Source organism: Capricornis sumatraensis, chromosome 21, assembly GCF_032405125.1.
Source record: "Capricornis sumatraensis isolate serow.1 chromosome 21, serow.2, whole genome shotgun sequence".
Classification (NCBI taxonomy): domain Eukaryota; kingdom Metazoa; phylum Chordata; class Mammalia; order Artiodactyla; family Bovidae; genus Capricornis; species Capricornis sumatraensis.
In genome coordinates this window covers 53,090,384-53,107,188 of record NC_091089.1, presented here as the reverse complement: position 1 = coordinate 53,107,188, position 16,805 = coordinate 53,090,384, and the positions used below count along the sequence as shown (strand labels likewise).

The window sequence follows — 16,805 nt, the reverse complement described above, 5'->3', positions numbered from 1 at the left end:
AACACAAACTGCCAAAGTACCACTGTTAGCCAGGAGGGCCAAGTCCTGCATACTTTGCCAACAACAGCAATAAAGCTAGACAGAAGCTCAGCCCAGGACTGCATGGTGCACTGGCTAATCTCTGAGGCAGCAAGCACAAAGCATGTATACCTGAATAGCCTATCATTGTGTCAAATGTGGACTTTAAGAAGGATGCTGGTTTCATTCTTTTTAAAGTGATTTATTATAAAAAAGCTTGCTCCCTCTCAATGCTGAGTTAGTTCAGCAATGCAGCTCCATCCTTTCCAGGATTATGAGGACTCAAATAATTTTAGACCCAAACTACGATGACCACCACCACCACCACAACAAAAAGAAACCAAATGTGACTGTTGGTTCAATAACATATTTACAGACACATCAGAATGCGTTCAGGAATACTGGTTTCACTTCTTGATCGGAATGCTGATCACCATGAAATCTTCTGCGAGAGTCACTTCTTGGAGGTCTAACACTGATTCAGCTTGCTTTTTAAGTTCTACAATCCCATCTGCTTCTCCTTCTCTGGCCAAGGCAACTGGTTTGTACCTCTGACTGAAGTGAGTCAGAACCAGCCTCTTTGCTCGGCACAGCTTTGCAAACGTCGCCGCCATCTGTGGCGTGCTGTGGCCGTGCTCCTTCGCTTTGTCCATCTGGGTGTCATCCAGGGTTGCTTCGTGGATCAACAGGTCTGCTTCAAAGCACAGCTTTACTCCTCCGTCATCCACAACCCCAGAACAGTCACCCAAAATACAGATTTTTCTTCCAACAATAGGCTTCTTTAAGACATCTTGGGGAGAAATTGTAACTCCATTTTCCAGAACAACAGAAATTCCATTTTTCAGCTTCCCATAGGCAGGACCTGGTGGAACACCTAAAAGATGGAGGCAGATACCATCACATCATGGGAATGGAATTTATGACTTGTTAAAGAGCATCTGTTTCAACAGCACTGCAAATAGCAAATGGAAAAGGCATCCAATTCTTTTCATAATAGTTATAAATATTTTATTACTTGTGGGAAACTGGGATATTTATACATTTTTTAAAAGTTCATTGTTGGCTATTGATATTAGCAATGTCCAAGTACTTAAAACATTTCAAAGCACACGTTTCAGATAAGTTTAAGCTCTTAAGTCCCCCTAAAACCTTATTATAGTCATGGTAACAGCTGTGATCCTCTGCTGTGCATGGGAATAACAGTTTTTGAGTGCTGTATTTAATAAGCTCATCTTCAGGTAAAATTAAAGAGCCCATTTAAATGACAAGTTACCAACAAACTGATTAACGTAATAAAAAAAAATTGTTAGAGAGGATTGTTTGAATCACAACATCAAGGAGAATTTCAGGTAGTTATACATAATCAATCTTCGTTTTAAACAGACGCAGTTCCATGCTTACCAAACTGGGCTTAAATCTCATATTAATCGAGAATAACACCTGATAATCACTCTGGGCAATATGTACAAACAGAGTGTATTCACTAATTCCAACATGGATCATGTTTACAGTTTCACAACACACTGCTATTTTCACAGGTTTGTAGATATTAAAAAAATCTTTGGTCTAAGGCAGTTTTCCTTGTTACTTAGTGCTTTGTTTTAGTTGGGGAAGAAAGAAGAGATTGTGCAAATAAAGAAAAAGAACACACGGAAAACCACTGCCATGCTTTTCACAGGTTCTGTGGTCGGCATGGCAAGGAAGGTGGAGACACTAGAGGGATGATGTGCCTGGCGCTGCTTTGGGAGATGTGCTGAAGGCCCTGGGCATGTGACGGCCTAGCATGGACAAGGTACGAGGCCTTAGATGGGCCCCAAGCCAAGCTTTGAATGCTTGCTTCCAAGTGTGATGAACCCAGGTATATAAGGCTGGTTGAGGGGCTTCCCTGGTGGTTCAGTGGCTAAGACTCCATGCTCCCAATGCGGGAGGCCTGGGTTCGTTCCCCAGGAAACTAGACCCCATGTGCTACAATGAAGACCCAGCACAGTCAAAAAAATAAATAAATAAATAAAACTGGTTGAGGCAGTGTTCCAAACACCAAATTATTAATAACTTAATCAAAGTTGACTGCCTAGGCCAAGTCAATAAAGAAGGAAAACTCAGAAAGCAGCTGGTTGCAGTTGCATGGTTAAGAACTATGGTGAAAAGTATCTGACCAAAGATGCCACTCAAACGTACTTCAAAAAGATGATGTGAGAAAATAAAAGCCTAGACCTGAGACATCCACCATCACCCCACCAACCAAGATAGAAAAACCTGAAGACAAGACAGATCAAGAATGTGCCTCTAAAGAGCTGAAGAGAGACTTCAAATACATACTTCCTTTTTGCCCTGAATAGCATCTTCTGGCCCTAAAGATTTCCCTTAATAAACAAACTTCAGGAAAAGGAAGTACATGGAGAAAATGTAAGCATTAGGCCTGGGAAGCAAGAAAGGAAGGTTTCTGTGACACCTCTACCTGCTTCAGCTCACGACAACTCAACTGAGGAGAAAGGAGAAAACAAGCACTCACTCACCCAGGTCCTTCAGTTTCTGTGCGTTGAGTTTACCTGGGCGTTTCTTCTCCACGACGGAAAATCCAAAGGAGGGTATTCGATGAAAGAGGCGAAACGCTTTCACAACAAACTGTTCATCATCAACCAGGAGGTACGAGCTTTCTTCTGAGTCTAACATGATGGTTCGTCCTTCCCCCTCTTGGGGAGGGCTGTCTGTTTTATTCACCTGCACAGATTCTTTCAGTTCTTCCGTAGGACACTGATCTGCTGTAGGCACCAGCTCATGGACCACGTAAGGGAAGACCAGCTCCGTGTGAGAGAGGTCCATGGTTCGGCAGATAAAGTCCCGAAGCCCCGCAGGGCCATAGATTTCGATGGGCTGTTTGGTGACCATGGACCCACTCTGCAGGCTGATTGTGCAGAGGAGGCCAGGAAGGCCAAAGAAATGGTCTCCATGAAGATGCGTGATGAAGATCTTGGTAATTCTCCCTTTTGATTGAAGCAGAGAAACAGATTTTTGAATTTTTCAGAAATAAAACCCACACAAAGCTACTTGAAACATGCATGTATTTTTCTACATGATTCCAGAAGCACGAAAGACAAGTATTATTTCACTGGAAGGTTTTAATAAGATATAACTTTTTTCATAAAGTGAAAGTGAAATCGCTTAGTCGTGTCTGACTCTTTGCAACCCTGTGGACTGTAGCCCACCAGGCTCCTCCGTCCATGGGAGTCTCCAGGCAAGAATACTGGAGTGGGTTGCCATTTCCTTCTCCAGGGGATCTTCCCGACCCAGGGATCGAACCCAGGTCTCCTGCATTGCAGGCAGACTCTTTAACCTCTGAGCCACCAGGAAAGCCCATAAAAATCTTCAAATTATACAGTGTTACAGTTTTAAGAATATTTTCCTATACATCCTCTTACTGGAAAAAAGAGAAAAGGAAAACGTGTACCAAAATGATTCACTGGAAGACACACAAGCTGGAATCAAGATTGCCGGGAGAAATATCAATAACCTCAGATATGCAGATGATACCACCCTTATGACAGAAAGTGAAGAGGAGCTAAAAAGCCTCTTGATGAAAGTGAAAGTGGAGAGTCAAAAAGTTGGCTTAAAGCTCAACATTCAGAAAATGAAGATCATGGCATCCGGTCCCATCACTCCATGGGAAATAGATGGGGAAACAGTGGAAACAGTGTCAGACTTTATTTTTTGGGGCTCCAAAATCACTGCAGATGGTGACTGCAGCCATGAAATTAAAAGACGCTTACTTCTTGGAAGAAAAGTTATGACCAACCTAGATAGCATATTCAAAAGCAGAGACATTACTTTGCCGACGAAGGTCCATCTAGTCAAGGCTATGGTTTTTCCAGTAGTCATGTATGGATGTGGGAGTTGGACTGTGAAGAAAGGTGAGCGCCGAAGAATTGATGCTTTTGAACTGTGGTGTTGGAGAAGGCTCTTGAGAGTCCCTTGGACTGCAAGGAGATCCAACCAGTCCATTCTGAAGAAGATCAGCCCTGGGTGTTCTTTGGAAGGAATGATGCTAAAGCTGAAACTCCAGTACTTTGGCCACCTCATGCGAAGAGTTGATTCATTGGAAAAGACTCTGATGCTGGGATGGATTGGGGGCAGGAGGAGAAGGGGATGACCGAGGATGAGATGGCTGGATGGTATCACTGACTCGATGGACGTGAGTCTGAGTGAACTCCGGGAGTTGGTGATGGACAGGGAGGCCTGGCATGCTGCAATTCATGGGGTCGCAAAGAGTCGGACATGACTGAGCGACTGAACTGAACTGAACTAAGTTTATCAGCTAGGCCTTAAGTGTCAAAATATCTGGCAGTTACACTGCCCCCTGCTGCTCCCTCTGAGAACAGCAAGTATGTACTCCAAGCATGCTAACAAACGTTCCTTTGGCTCCAACTGACTGGATCAGTGCCTGAAACCAAAATTGCCTTTTAAGGACTCCACACTGGCCAAAGACTAACTAACCAAGCCAGAGCCTGCTTGCCTGGATGAGACAGAAGGAGAAGGAGGAAAAAGCAAGGGGGATGAGGGAGGGGAGGACACGGAGGAGGGAGGAGGTAGGGAGAAAGGGAGTGAGGTGAAGGACCAAGGAGGGGGAGGCAGGCAACAGATGCTGGAGTGTGTATCCGAGGGTAAACCCCCCATGGTGTGACATAAAGGCATGTGGGTCCATCCCTTCCTTTCGGTCTGAACTAATACAGCAGCTCTTCCAGTGCATATTGATGTAGGCTGTAACTTGATTTAGCCAATGGTAAACTGTATGGGTTTTCCTGGTGGCTCAGTGGTAAAAAATCTGCCTGCCACAATAGGACATGCAGGTTCGATTCCTAGGTCGGGAATATCCCCTGGGGGAGGGCATGGCAACCCACTCTGGTATTCTTGCCTGGAGAATCCCATGGACTGAAACATCCACCGGGCTTACAGTCCACGGGGTCTCAAAACAGTCAGACATGACTGAGCAACTGAACAACAAACTGAATTTACTCCTGGTGCGGGGCAGGATGCCACATCAGCGTTTTCAGAGACGCGCCACAAAGCCCTTTGAAAGTAACAATCACAATTAACATATTTTTAATATAACAGCTGCTTCCAGTCCAAGCTCATGGCCCACCTACTTCAAACACTTGATACCATAAAAGAACAGGAACAGTTTATTGTGATGGGATCTGTCCTGTGACATCCAGGTAACAGTGTGCTCCAAGCGAGTCTTCTCAGTGTTACTACATCAAGCCAGGTACTGTAGCAGAGAGCAATGGACCAGGTAGGGCCTGATGTTGAACCTTGAGAATCCCCAGGAGGCACGCTAGAAGTTTCCCCAACATACTCCTTTCTGTTGTCTTGGTGTAGTCTTTGTTTTTGCTGTTTTTGGACTTCTGGAACCTTTTCATTTCCCCCTTTCTGCTGTTTGGGCTGCCAACAGCCCCCCACCCTCCCAAGTGGGACCTAAAGAATCAGCAGACAAAAGAACTACATCAGTTGTTGAGTCCTGGTCTCACACTGACCTCAAAACTGCCAAGTCAGACTTTCCGGGCCTCTCCCTATTTACTGCAAAGCACAGCCAAAGCTGAATACCAAACGATCAGTGAACTCAAAGCAAGTGAGACACGTTAGGTAAGAGAAAGTAACTTTCCACAGTTATCACAGTTTCATGGAAGACAAACATTTCATTTTTTAAGAAACTTGATTTCAGTGGGAGAAGGAATGGCAACTACAATTATCAAAGGTAAGAGGAAGCTATCAAATGAAAAAAGAAAAATGCATGAGTTCCCTTTCACTTAAGAACACGAAAATTACCAGGGAAAATGCCATCCACAGAGGAGTAGAAGTCTAACCATCCTCTACGCCCAAAGGAAGGATGCACTGATATTTACTGCTGTAGGAAAACACCTACAACACATTATTGACACATACTATTCAGTTGGAAAAAAAAAAAGCCGTATCAAATATAGTTTGATAGCATTTATGCAAAATTATATACAAACACACACACAAATATACCTGCACCATTACCATAACTATATATACAGGAAATTCACTGACCAGAGACAGAGATTTGGGATTTTCTTATTTATATTTTCCTGCTTTGTTTAAACTTTTACAATGAGCATGTATACTTATTATAATCATTTTAAAATTATACTTGTATAATACTTTATTGTAATTATTTTTGAGGGGGGAAAAGCTTAAGCTCACCTTTAAAATTATGAAAAAAAAAAGATATGACAAACCCACACTTTTTAATCAGATGCTTGGATATCAGGACCATGGAAAGTTGAAAGAAGTGTATTTAGACAGACAGAAAGTACTTCCTTATGAAACCCAGAAAATATTATTACCCAGGAGGTAGTATAAGCTAAAAGGGTTTCAAAGACTCCAACAGTGATGGGTCCATATTTGGTTACTGAGAGAAACCAAGATGTATTGAGGATGTCAGGTTGAGATTGGGGCTTTAGAAGTGCTAGAGTGTCTTAGCTGATGTTCAGGGATTACCATATCATCTCCTCCCTGAGGCCAGGAATTCTTTTTTTTAAATCAATAAAAATTTAGTAAGGTAAAGGTTCCCTTTAGATTTTATTTTAGTATTATTATTTTTTGGCTAAACTTTTATTTTAAAAAGCTTGAGCTTTGTGATCTGTTGAAAAATAATTGTAAAATATAAAACATGAGAGAAAGGTATTAAGGCAAATAGAGTTAGGGCAGTACCCATGGCCCCTGCCTCCAGCTGCCCACATCCCTCTATAATTCCTTCCCTTGAGTGTGGGTGGGACTGGGCACTTGCTTCTAACCAGTGAAACACGGCACAAGGATGCAATGTGATTATGTTCTAAGAGTCCATCTTGCTGGCAGACTTGCTCTTCAGTCTCTTTCTCCCTTCCAGGCAGTAAAAGGAAGCAAGCTAGCCTGCAGCAGAAACCCCCATGACCAGGACCTACAGTAGGCCTCGAGTTGCCGCGGCAGCCTTCATTCAACACCTGGAAGGATTCTGCCAACAACCTGAGTGAGCTCTGAAATCGATTCTTCCTCTACCTGGGCTGTGGCCTACAGAGACCCTGAAAGAGAGAATCTAGCTAAGCCTGGCCTGAAGTCCCTGACCCACAGAAACGATGAGATAATAAATGCAAGTAACCCACTAAATTTTTAATCCGTCACGCAGCATTAGGTAACTGACACAGGTACTGAGTAAAAACTGGAGACTTATCCCTACACCCAAACCTCTTAATACAACAGCCACTTGTTTCTATTTTAATCACCCTGCCACCTCAACCCCTACTCTCTAAATATTTCAGCCACCACTCTGGGGTGTGCCTACCCTCCCAGGTCTCGAGAAAGGAACCCTTGTGTGATCCCAGGGAAGTAAAGCATAGCACTGCTCTGACCACAGGGTTTCAACATAAGACAGTATGTAATTAGGGCTGAACTGTGTACACCTGTCCCAAGTGGTACGCCTGGTTCCTTCCTCCAACAGTTCTCTTCCTAACTCTCTATCTAACTCTGTCTAGGTCTGGGACATCACCACCTATAACTTGGAGTGATTCTGTACTTCTTCACATCCTAAGACATTCACTCAGTCACATCTCCTGCTGGCTCTACACAGATCTCTTTGAGTCCCTCTAATTCATCCTTATTCCTGCTTTCTGCTCCAGCATCTTCATCTCCTCTCTCTCACCAGGTGAATGCAACTGCCTTGGGCCTGATGCCACTCTCCCGGTGATACTCTCTCCCCCAATACATTTGCTATTGGAAAACTGTCCTAAAACACAAATCAGACCATGTCATTTCTTGGTTTAAAAGGTATTTAATGATTCCTTGTTGACAACAGACTAAATAATAACGTCCAGATACCTTAGAATACCACAGAAGTCTTCACAGCCGGCCCTCACTTTAAGCGTTCCTGTCTCCCATCTCTGCAGTCAAGTACTCAGAGTGCTGGATGGCTTAGGATTCCCCAAAACTGTCATGTCTCTGGAAACTCCCTTACTTCCTGCTCACTCTGTCATCTGTTCCCTGAATATCCACCCGTGCTTCTCCTCCCAGAGAAACTTCTATTCATCTCTTATATCCTCTCTCAACTGTTACTGTCTCTGAGTCGCTTTCTCTGAACACACAGATACAGTTAGTGTCCTCCTCCTTTGTGCTTCAAAAGTAGCTAGAAAACACCTCTTTAATCCTACTTATCACATCACACCATGACTGTCTGCGGTCAGTTTCCACCACTAGACCAAGGGATCCTTGGATGCTACAGCTATCTTTCTTTTAGTCATTAAATGCCAGGTACTGTGATGAGCCGTAGGAATAATTTCAATAACTGCCATTTATCAAGATCTAACAAGTGAGAGGCCCTGTACTAAGTGCTGAACATCTTACTCGTGCATTAATAGCTATTACTAGGCATCTGCCAGGTGTGCACATGCTCACTGAGCCCAGTCGTACAGGGAGACACACGGTGAACACAGAAACAACTACCTAAATGACGTAATTTAGACACTGATGATGCTAAGGGGTCAGCAGAAACAGCACAAAGCAGGAGAATGCCTGGGGTAAGGGAGAAATTACTTAACCCAAGAGGTTTAGGGAAAGCCTTTGAGGAGACAACATTTGGGTTGAGATTTAACTGATGAGAAGGAGACAACCGCACAGAGAAGGGATACTTTTATACAATTCTTACATCACCCCTTTTAAGTGGAGGTTTTAAGAGAAGTGAGTCACTCAGTCATGCCAACTCTTTGCGACCCCATGGACTATACAGTCCATGGAATTCTCCAGGCCAGAATACTGGAGTAGGCAGCCTTTCCCTTCTCCAGGGGATCTTCCCAACCCAGGGATCGTACTCAGGTCTCCTGCATTGCAAGCAGATTCTTTACCAGCTGAGCCAGAAGGGAAGCCCAAGAATACCGGAGTGGGTAGCCTATCTCTTCTCCAGTGGATCCTCCCAACCCAGGAATTGAACCAGGGTCTCCTGCCTTGCAGGCAGATTCTTTACCAGCTGAGCCATCCGAAAAGCCCTGATAGGGGGGTTTTAACCCCATTTTAAAGATGAGAAAAGAAAAGCTTAAGCTTGCTGATCTTCTAACGTGATAAGCAGAAACACAGCTGGGACTGGAATCCTGGTCTACTTGACTCTGGGCCAAGGTTCTGTGAACACTGGATCCTTTGGTGGGCCTGGGGCAAGGCTCCCTCTGTTCCCTCTGGCCAGAATGCCCTTCTTCTGCCCAGCCCAGGGAGCCCTGCCGCCTCCTTCAACAGCTCACAGATCACCCCCTCTCAGATGTCTTCTCTGATGACCCCAAGCGGAAAAGAACAGCTCACTCCTCAGAACACCTACCGCCCTCTCATGATACTTACACCCATCTCCCGGGGGAAGTAAGTACGTTCCCGTGCTTGAGCAGTGTCTTTTTAATGTGTCCGATGTACCCCACTCCATCCTCCATGCCCTAAGCCTATGTAGATCCTTGCTCTTCAATTTACAGGAAGAATGAAAAGTGAAGGACTGAAGGGAGGGAAGGAGAAGGAGGAAGTAAGCTGGGCAGTCATTCAGCTAGTTCATCTAGGCATCTGGGTGTGGCCAGATGCCTGAATGCCTTCCAAGTCTTGCCAGGGCTCCAGCACTGAAATGGGTACCCCATTGCATTTCAGTGCAACTGATGGGGTTGCTTCTGATTAGAAGGCCCAAGGAGAGCCAAGAAAATGAAGACGAGCAAGACACAGCCCTAATCAGAAACTAGAACGCACACTCACCTGCTTTAAGCTGGCTCTTCATAAGCTGTGTCTGGGTTCCCTCCCCACAGTCAAAGAGCCAGCACTCGCCTTCACACCGCAGGACCAGCGCGGAGGCACCCCGGGTCGGGGATGGGTAAGCTGCACCTGTCCCCAGAAACGTCACATCCATAGACATCTTCCACCCTGCAACGAGAAGATCACTTAGGGATGATCACACATCACTGCTCAAAATCACCGAAAACAGGTTCTTGTGAGTTTCACGGTTATCTAACTTCTATATATTGAGAACAGTGTGGATTCCTGTTCTCTCATAGTTTTCCACAGAAATCTAGAGAAAGATTTTAGTAACTCTTAATCAGTTAAAGCTACAAATTACCAAACCTTGTATGACTGCTCATGCAAAAAAAAAAAAAAAAAAAAAGCCAAACTCAGTTAATTAAAAACTATAGTTGAAGGCTTCCCTGGTGAAACTGAAAGTGTTAGTCACTCAGCTGTGTCCAACTCTTTGCAACCCCATAGACTGTAACCCGCTAGGCTCCTCTGTCCATGGAATTCTCCAGGCAAGAATACTGGAGTGGGTTGCTATGCCCTTCTCCAGGGGATCTTCCTGACCCAGCGATAGAACCCAGGTCTCCTGCACTGAGGCTGATTCTTTACCGTCTGAGCCACCTGGGAAGCCCTCCCTGGTGGCTCGGTAGTAAAGAATCCACTTGCCAATGCAGGAGACACAGGTTCAGTCCCTGGTCTGGGAAGATCCCACGTGCTGTGGAGCAACTAAGCTTGTGCACCACAACTACTGAGCCTGTGTTTTAGAGCCCGGGAATGGAAAAAAGAGAAGCCATCAGAATGAGAAGCTTGTGCACAGCAACTGCAACCTGCTCGCTTTAACTAGAGAAAAGCCTGTGCAGCAACGAAGACCCAGCACAACCAAAAACAAACAGAAAATTATATATATGTGTGTATATAGAAAACCAAACTGTAGTTGAATTCCAACCACACGACATTCTGGAAAAGGCAAAACTATGGGGACAGTAAAAAGACAGTGGTTTGCGGGGGAAGGGAGGGAAGGATGAGGTTTTAGGGCAGTAAAACTATTCTATATGATACAGTAAAGACACACACATGTCATCATACATTGGTCAAAACCCATAGTAGTATATACAACACAAAACGTGAATGAGCCCTAATGTAAACTGTTTATCATACTGGCTCATCACTGTTGTACCACACTAATGTAAGATGTCAACATTAGGGGAAACTGATGGGGGGGGTTGATGGGGAGTGGGTATATGAGGACTCTGTACTTCCTGCTGATTAATTTTTTTGAAAATCCTTCTAATAAACAATAAACAACTCTAGCGAGGTTCTGGGCAAGAGAGGGACCTTAATTATGCTCACCAAGCGATCTCTCTCTGGTGAGCAGCCCTTTCTCTGAACCATCAGAAACCACAACAAAGCGCTACAACGCTCGACAGTAATGTGAGTAACACACAGTAGGGCTGAGGGAAGGTCTCACTCCCATGACAAGAGGCTCCGTGAGGGGTTAGCGCTCAGTCTTCTGCTCTCACAAGTGATCAGCAACAACCTGTTGAGTGTGTAGATTTCTGCCAACTCCTGATCTCTCTTTTTCCTTTCACTATTTTTGGGCATATCTATCTCTGATACAGTTCCTTTTATTAAAAATTTATTTATTGATTTATTTTTTGGCTGCAGTAGGTCTTCATTGCTGCACTCAGGCTTTCTCTATCTGTAGCAAGTGGGGGCCACTCTTCATTTGGTGTGCAGGCTTCTCACTGCGGTGCCCCAGGCACTGCAAGGCAGATTCCTAACTACTGGGCCACCAGGGAAACCCCTCTGATACAGTTCTGTGACAGGAGATATGCATCAAGTAAAATAAACTCAAACTTCAGTTCAGTTCGGTTCAGTCGCTCAGTTGTGTCCGACTCTTCACGACCCTATGGACTGCAGCACGCCAGGCTTCCCTGTCCATCACCAACTCCCAGAGCTTGCTCAAACTCATGTCCATTGAGTTGGTGATGCCATCCAACCATCTCATCCTCTGTCGTCACCTTCTCCTCCTGCCTTCAATCTTTCCCAGCATCAGGGTATTTTCAAATGAGTCAGTTCTTCACATCAGGTGGCCAAAGTACTGGCGTTTCAGCTTCAACATCAGCCCTTCCAATGAACACTCAGGACTGATCTCCTTTAGGATGGACTGGTTTGATCTCCTTGCTGTCCAAGGGACTCTCAAGAGTCTTCTCCAACACCACAGTTCAAAAGCATCAATTCTTCGGTGCTCAGCTTTCTTTAGACTACAACTCTCACATCCATACCTGACAACTGAAAAAATGATAGCCTCGACTAGATGGACCTTTGTTGGCAAAGTAATGTCTCTGCTTTTTAATATGCTGTCTAGGTTGGTCATAACTTTCCTTCCAAGTAAGCCTCTTTTAATTTCATGGCTGCAGTCACCATCTGCAGTGATTTGGGAGCCCCCCAAAAATAAAGTCAGCTTCCACTGTCTCCCCATCTATTTGCAAAGTTATATATAATCAATTACAGATCATCCACATGGATGGCAAGGAAGGAAACAAACATGTAAGTTTAAGAAAAATTACTAAAACAGGAAAACTCGACAGAGAGCTGGATAAATGTATATCTACAGGGGGAAAGAAACCTATCAAAAACTTTTCTCAGTCTTTGCAAAAATGAAAAAAAACCCTTATCACAAGAGAAAAAAAAAAGTATTATAGCTAGAAATAAAGTTAACAAAAAAGGAACAGGCCCTAAAAGACTCAAAGAGAGAAACACATTAGCGTCTCTGATAGGAGATTTACTATCACAGAAATGCCTATCTTTCCATAATTAATGCATGTATATTTAACACAAATTCTATCAGATTTCCAGTGCGATTCATCTTGGAACAAACATAACCCAAAGATCACATGAAAAAAAAAGTACGTCTGAGAATGGGCAAGAAAAGTACACAAAGCAGTGAGTAGTGATTTACTTTTCTAGGTAGCAACATGACACTGATCACACACAATGGAAAGATATATTATTGGCCACAAACATAAAGTTGTAAGTAAGAGAAGGGATAGTCTGGAAATAAACCCAGGTACACACAGAAATCAATATATAACAGAAATGTAAAAAGGGTGGCTTTTTAAAATGAATGACACTGACATAATTGGTTATTTTCGCAGACAAAGTCAAGCAAGATTCTTATCCTGCATCATATATAAAAATACATTCCACATGATTTAGAAATTTAAATGTTTCACATTTAAATTTGGACCTTTCAGGTCCAAAAAAAGTGTTCAAAAAAATTAGGAGAATATGTATAAAAATTTGGGGATGAAAATCCCTTACTGGCATGACATGAAACACAAAGCTTTTAAAAAGACATTTTTGCTACATAAAAATTTTCATATATTAAAAGACTCTTAATGTCAAAGGACCTCCCCCCCCCAGAAAAAGAAAAAAAAAATTCGGAAAAAACTGTACTGTTTGATAATGGGTTAATGCCCCTAAGAAATGGTTCAAGCAAATGCATTAAAAAAGAAAAGTACAGAATAGAAAACAAAAACAATGAATATACACAGGAAATTCACAAAAGAAATCCAAAGGGCCAATAAGCATGAAAACTCTCAGTCCTCCAGTAGTGAGAGGAAATGCAAATTAAAGAAAAAAGAGCCATCATTTGCCACACATTGGCTGGCAAATATTAATGCTATCCAGTGGTAACCCAGACAAGGAAAAATGGGTACCTACATTTTACTAGTGGTAGAAGCATGAACTGCTATTATGTTTTGGGAGAGTAACCTGGCAACACATATTACCAACAAAAACGAGCAACGTACTTTAATCCAGCAATCCCATTATTGGGAATCTACCTTACAGAAATAAAGGATCTATGTACAGTGATATTTACTGTGAAACTTTTAAAGTGGCTAAAATTTGGAAACCATCTGAATATACAGATAGATAAATATCAATATGGAAACAACTGAGTATTTCATTGTACATTCATACCATGAACTATCTGTTCTACAGTCCAGCCAGGTCTGTGGCTCCTGCACTGAAGGGATGACAATGAGAAAAGTTACAGATGGCTATGGTATAATCTCATTTTTATAACAATGCCCAAACATCTATGTTTTGCAAGACAGAGATAGTCTGGTGAGGAAAGATATACACCGTACTGCTACAGTGGTTATCCCGGGGGTGATTAAAATGATGGTGGTGGAGATTAACTTTTTAAAAAAATCCTTGAATTGTTTTTGGTTGCAATAAGCAGCATTTTATTTACCTATTTGACTTTATTTTGCATTTAATTTACTTCATGACTTTAAAAAAAATGTGTCATAAAGCTAAACATGCTTTTCTGACTTTTCAGAAGAGTAAAGAGAATACAGAAAGTCAAAAATTTAAGGTAATAAATGCAGAAGGTATAATAGAATATAAACACTTTGCATGTGTAACTGACAGTAGATCTAAGCCAGTGGTACAGAATCCTGGAGTACTAATCACCCAGTATACAGACTTTCTGTACACTCTTTACTTTTCTGGCTCTTGCAAACTGCAGTCCAATCAGAAACCTTTGCAAATTAAACTATAGAGTTATCAGAGGAAGTCTTGATCTTGGAAGTGAAAATGTGGAGTAAGGCATAGAAAGGTCACTAGCAATAACCTAAAGACTCATGTGCGGGGTGGAGAGATGTACCATCCACCTGCTGTGTGGGCTGTGGGGTGGAGATCTTTTAAAACATATCAACCATTGGGCTCCATCCCAGAACTATCAACAGGAAATTCCACGAGACATGTGTTTTAGAACTGAATAAGAAAAATTCTTCCCCTGTGATCCTAACATGCAATCAGTTTTGAGAACCAGTTAGTGAAAGGCTAGTGGAGAACTATAATGGATGGATCAGGCTGACCTGAACTCACTAGTCAACAATTAAAATAAAAATAAAAAAAACCCAAAAACTTTTGTTATGCAAAATTTCAAAAACACACAAAAGGAGAGAGATTAGTATAATGTACTGTCACACTGAGCTTCAACAATTATCAACTCAAGGTCAATCCTGTTTCCTCTTTATCCCCCATCCATCATCTAAGTATATGTAACAAGTGGTATTGGTAAGTTCTACCAGGGAGCACACGCTGTCTGGCTGTCTCTCTTTATCTGATGTTAGCAGCCATTAATGATCCTTTCCAGGAACCATTATTTCATTAGGGGTTGTCAAAAGGTGATATTCTCTCATTCAGTCTGTAGTTATCAGTATCCTTCTATAATTCCCTGATCGATCAGTCACCCTGCAATACAATTTGTATGGAAAAGAGCCAGTGATCAATCTTAACACCACAGAGACAAGACCTAATCCAACTCCTGCTGTGATGCAATATGAAGCACACAGTAACCGAGGTTTTCTTGCCAAAAAACATAACCTGTATCTGGAAAAGGCTGTCTTCTAAACACCAGTTTATTAGAGCACACCACAGGGAAGGAAAAAGCAAAATTCAGTATGTAAGAAACATTACAGGACAAATGACTTGACTTTTTCAACAACCTAAATACTAGGAAAAATAATAATCAAGAGAGAGGAGACAAAGAGATATGAGCCATCAAACAAATGTAACATGTCTAACTTGTCTGAATCCTGATTTGGCCAATCAGATGATGGGAGGGGGGAAAAAATGAGAGAACAGGGGAAATGCAAACTTCACCAGATAGTAACAGGAGATTCTTATGAGACTTATAATGGTGTTAGGGTCAAGGAGTTACTGTGTTGTATAAACATGGATGAAATGGTACATTTTGATTTGCTTTAAAATAATCCAGTGGGGGTGAGGGTGCCAGATGAAACTAGATCAATTAGCGATTAGTACATGAGTTGGTACATTCTGTACACGATTCTGTTTTTGTATAGATTTGAAAGTTTCCATAATAAAAAGCTTAAAAGCAAGCCAAACAACCAACTCTTCCACTAGGTCGGGAAGTAACCAGAAATTTAATCACTGGTGCGCGTTATGCACCACTAGGAAATAAGTAAGCAAACCAGGTTTTGGGTCTTGTCTTCTTGGACAACAAAACAAAACAAAACTCAGCCGTTTGCTTTCTCATAGTACACATTCCTAGCGAGAACACAACACACGATCGAGCTCAGTAGCCCACTTGACACTGGGTTCGTGGTTCTCAGTCCTGGCTGCAGACTACAATCGCCCGGCGGTTCTAGGGTTCTCAGCACTGGGGAAGCTCCCCGGAAGATTTTAAAGACTGTCGGGCTCCGAAGGAGTTTTCAGGCAGAGGCGGTGCCAAGCCTGCAATCCACCCAAGCGGTGCAGGCAGGGCAGGTCCTGTCATCCTCCATTTCAGAGATGAAAGGGCCGAGGCCCTCTGCACAGAGAGTGGCCTTTGCGAGGCCAAGGTCTAGCCAGCCGTGGCCAGAGGCCGGGTCTCCGACAGCCGGCCGGCCCCAGCAGCTCCTCCACGCCTATCGAGCAAAAGGAGGGTGGGAGGCGGCAGAGGCGCGGGGCAGGGTGTCCTCGGCCCGCAGGTCGGGGTAAGCAGGCGCGATGAGGGGCGGTGGGTGGACAAGGCGCGTCCCAGCTCCCCGGCTCGGGTCCTTGGCTTCCGGCCCAGCCCGCGACTCCGCGGGTCGCCGAGCGCTCGACCGGTTTGGCGGGCGCGGGGGAGGCCTCGGTGGCAAAGACCCCGGCCCGTCCCCCACCTCGGGCGCGCCCTGCCCCACTCACCCACTCCCCGAGGCCCGCGGCGAGGCCCGGCCGTCCGCGGGGCGGTGACGCGCGCGGGCGGAAGTGCGCCGCCGGCCTAGCCCGCGACCCACCGCTCTAGGAGGCGCCGGAGGTCCGCGCTCGGTGGTTCTCCGTGGAGCGCGACCCCGGCGTGAGGCTGGGCTGCGGGTCCGCCGCTCTGTCCCGCGGCGGGTGGGAAGGCCTCTAAGACGGCTGCAGTATCCCGGGAGGACCAGAGCGCCTGAAGTGAAAAATGCCCGCTGTGTGGGTTGCTTTTTTATTTT

At 44.0% G+C, this 16,805-nt stretch overlaps 1 protein-coding gene across 2 annotated transcripts; it reads right to left on the bottom strand.

The window, feature by feature from the left end:
- Window positions 1-288: 288 nt before the first annotated feature.
- Window positions 289-16,570, bottom strand: ELAC1 (elaC ribonuclease Z 1). 2 transcript variants are annotated; one of them, XM_068993880.1, is made up of 4 exons: window positions 16,522-16,570; window positions 9,781-9,945; window positions 2,535-3,002; window positions 289-892 (listed from the first exon to the last, which is right to left on the bottom strand). In XM_068993880.1, exons 2-4 carry the CDS (start codon window positions 9,935-9,937, stop codon window positions 426-428), a joined length of 1,092 nt encoding a protein of 363 aa, XP_068849981.1. In that variant the 5' UTR covers window positions 9,938-9,945; window positions 16,522-16,570; the 3' UTR covers window positions 289-425. The 2 variants fall into 2 exon arrangements, with proteins under 2 accessions (XP_068849981.1, XP_068849982.1); XM_068993881.1 differs by lacking the exon at window positions 16,522-16,570 and adding an exon at window positions 11,161-11,184.
- Window positions 16,571-16,805: the final 235 nt, after the last annotated feature.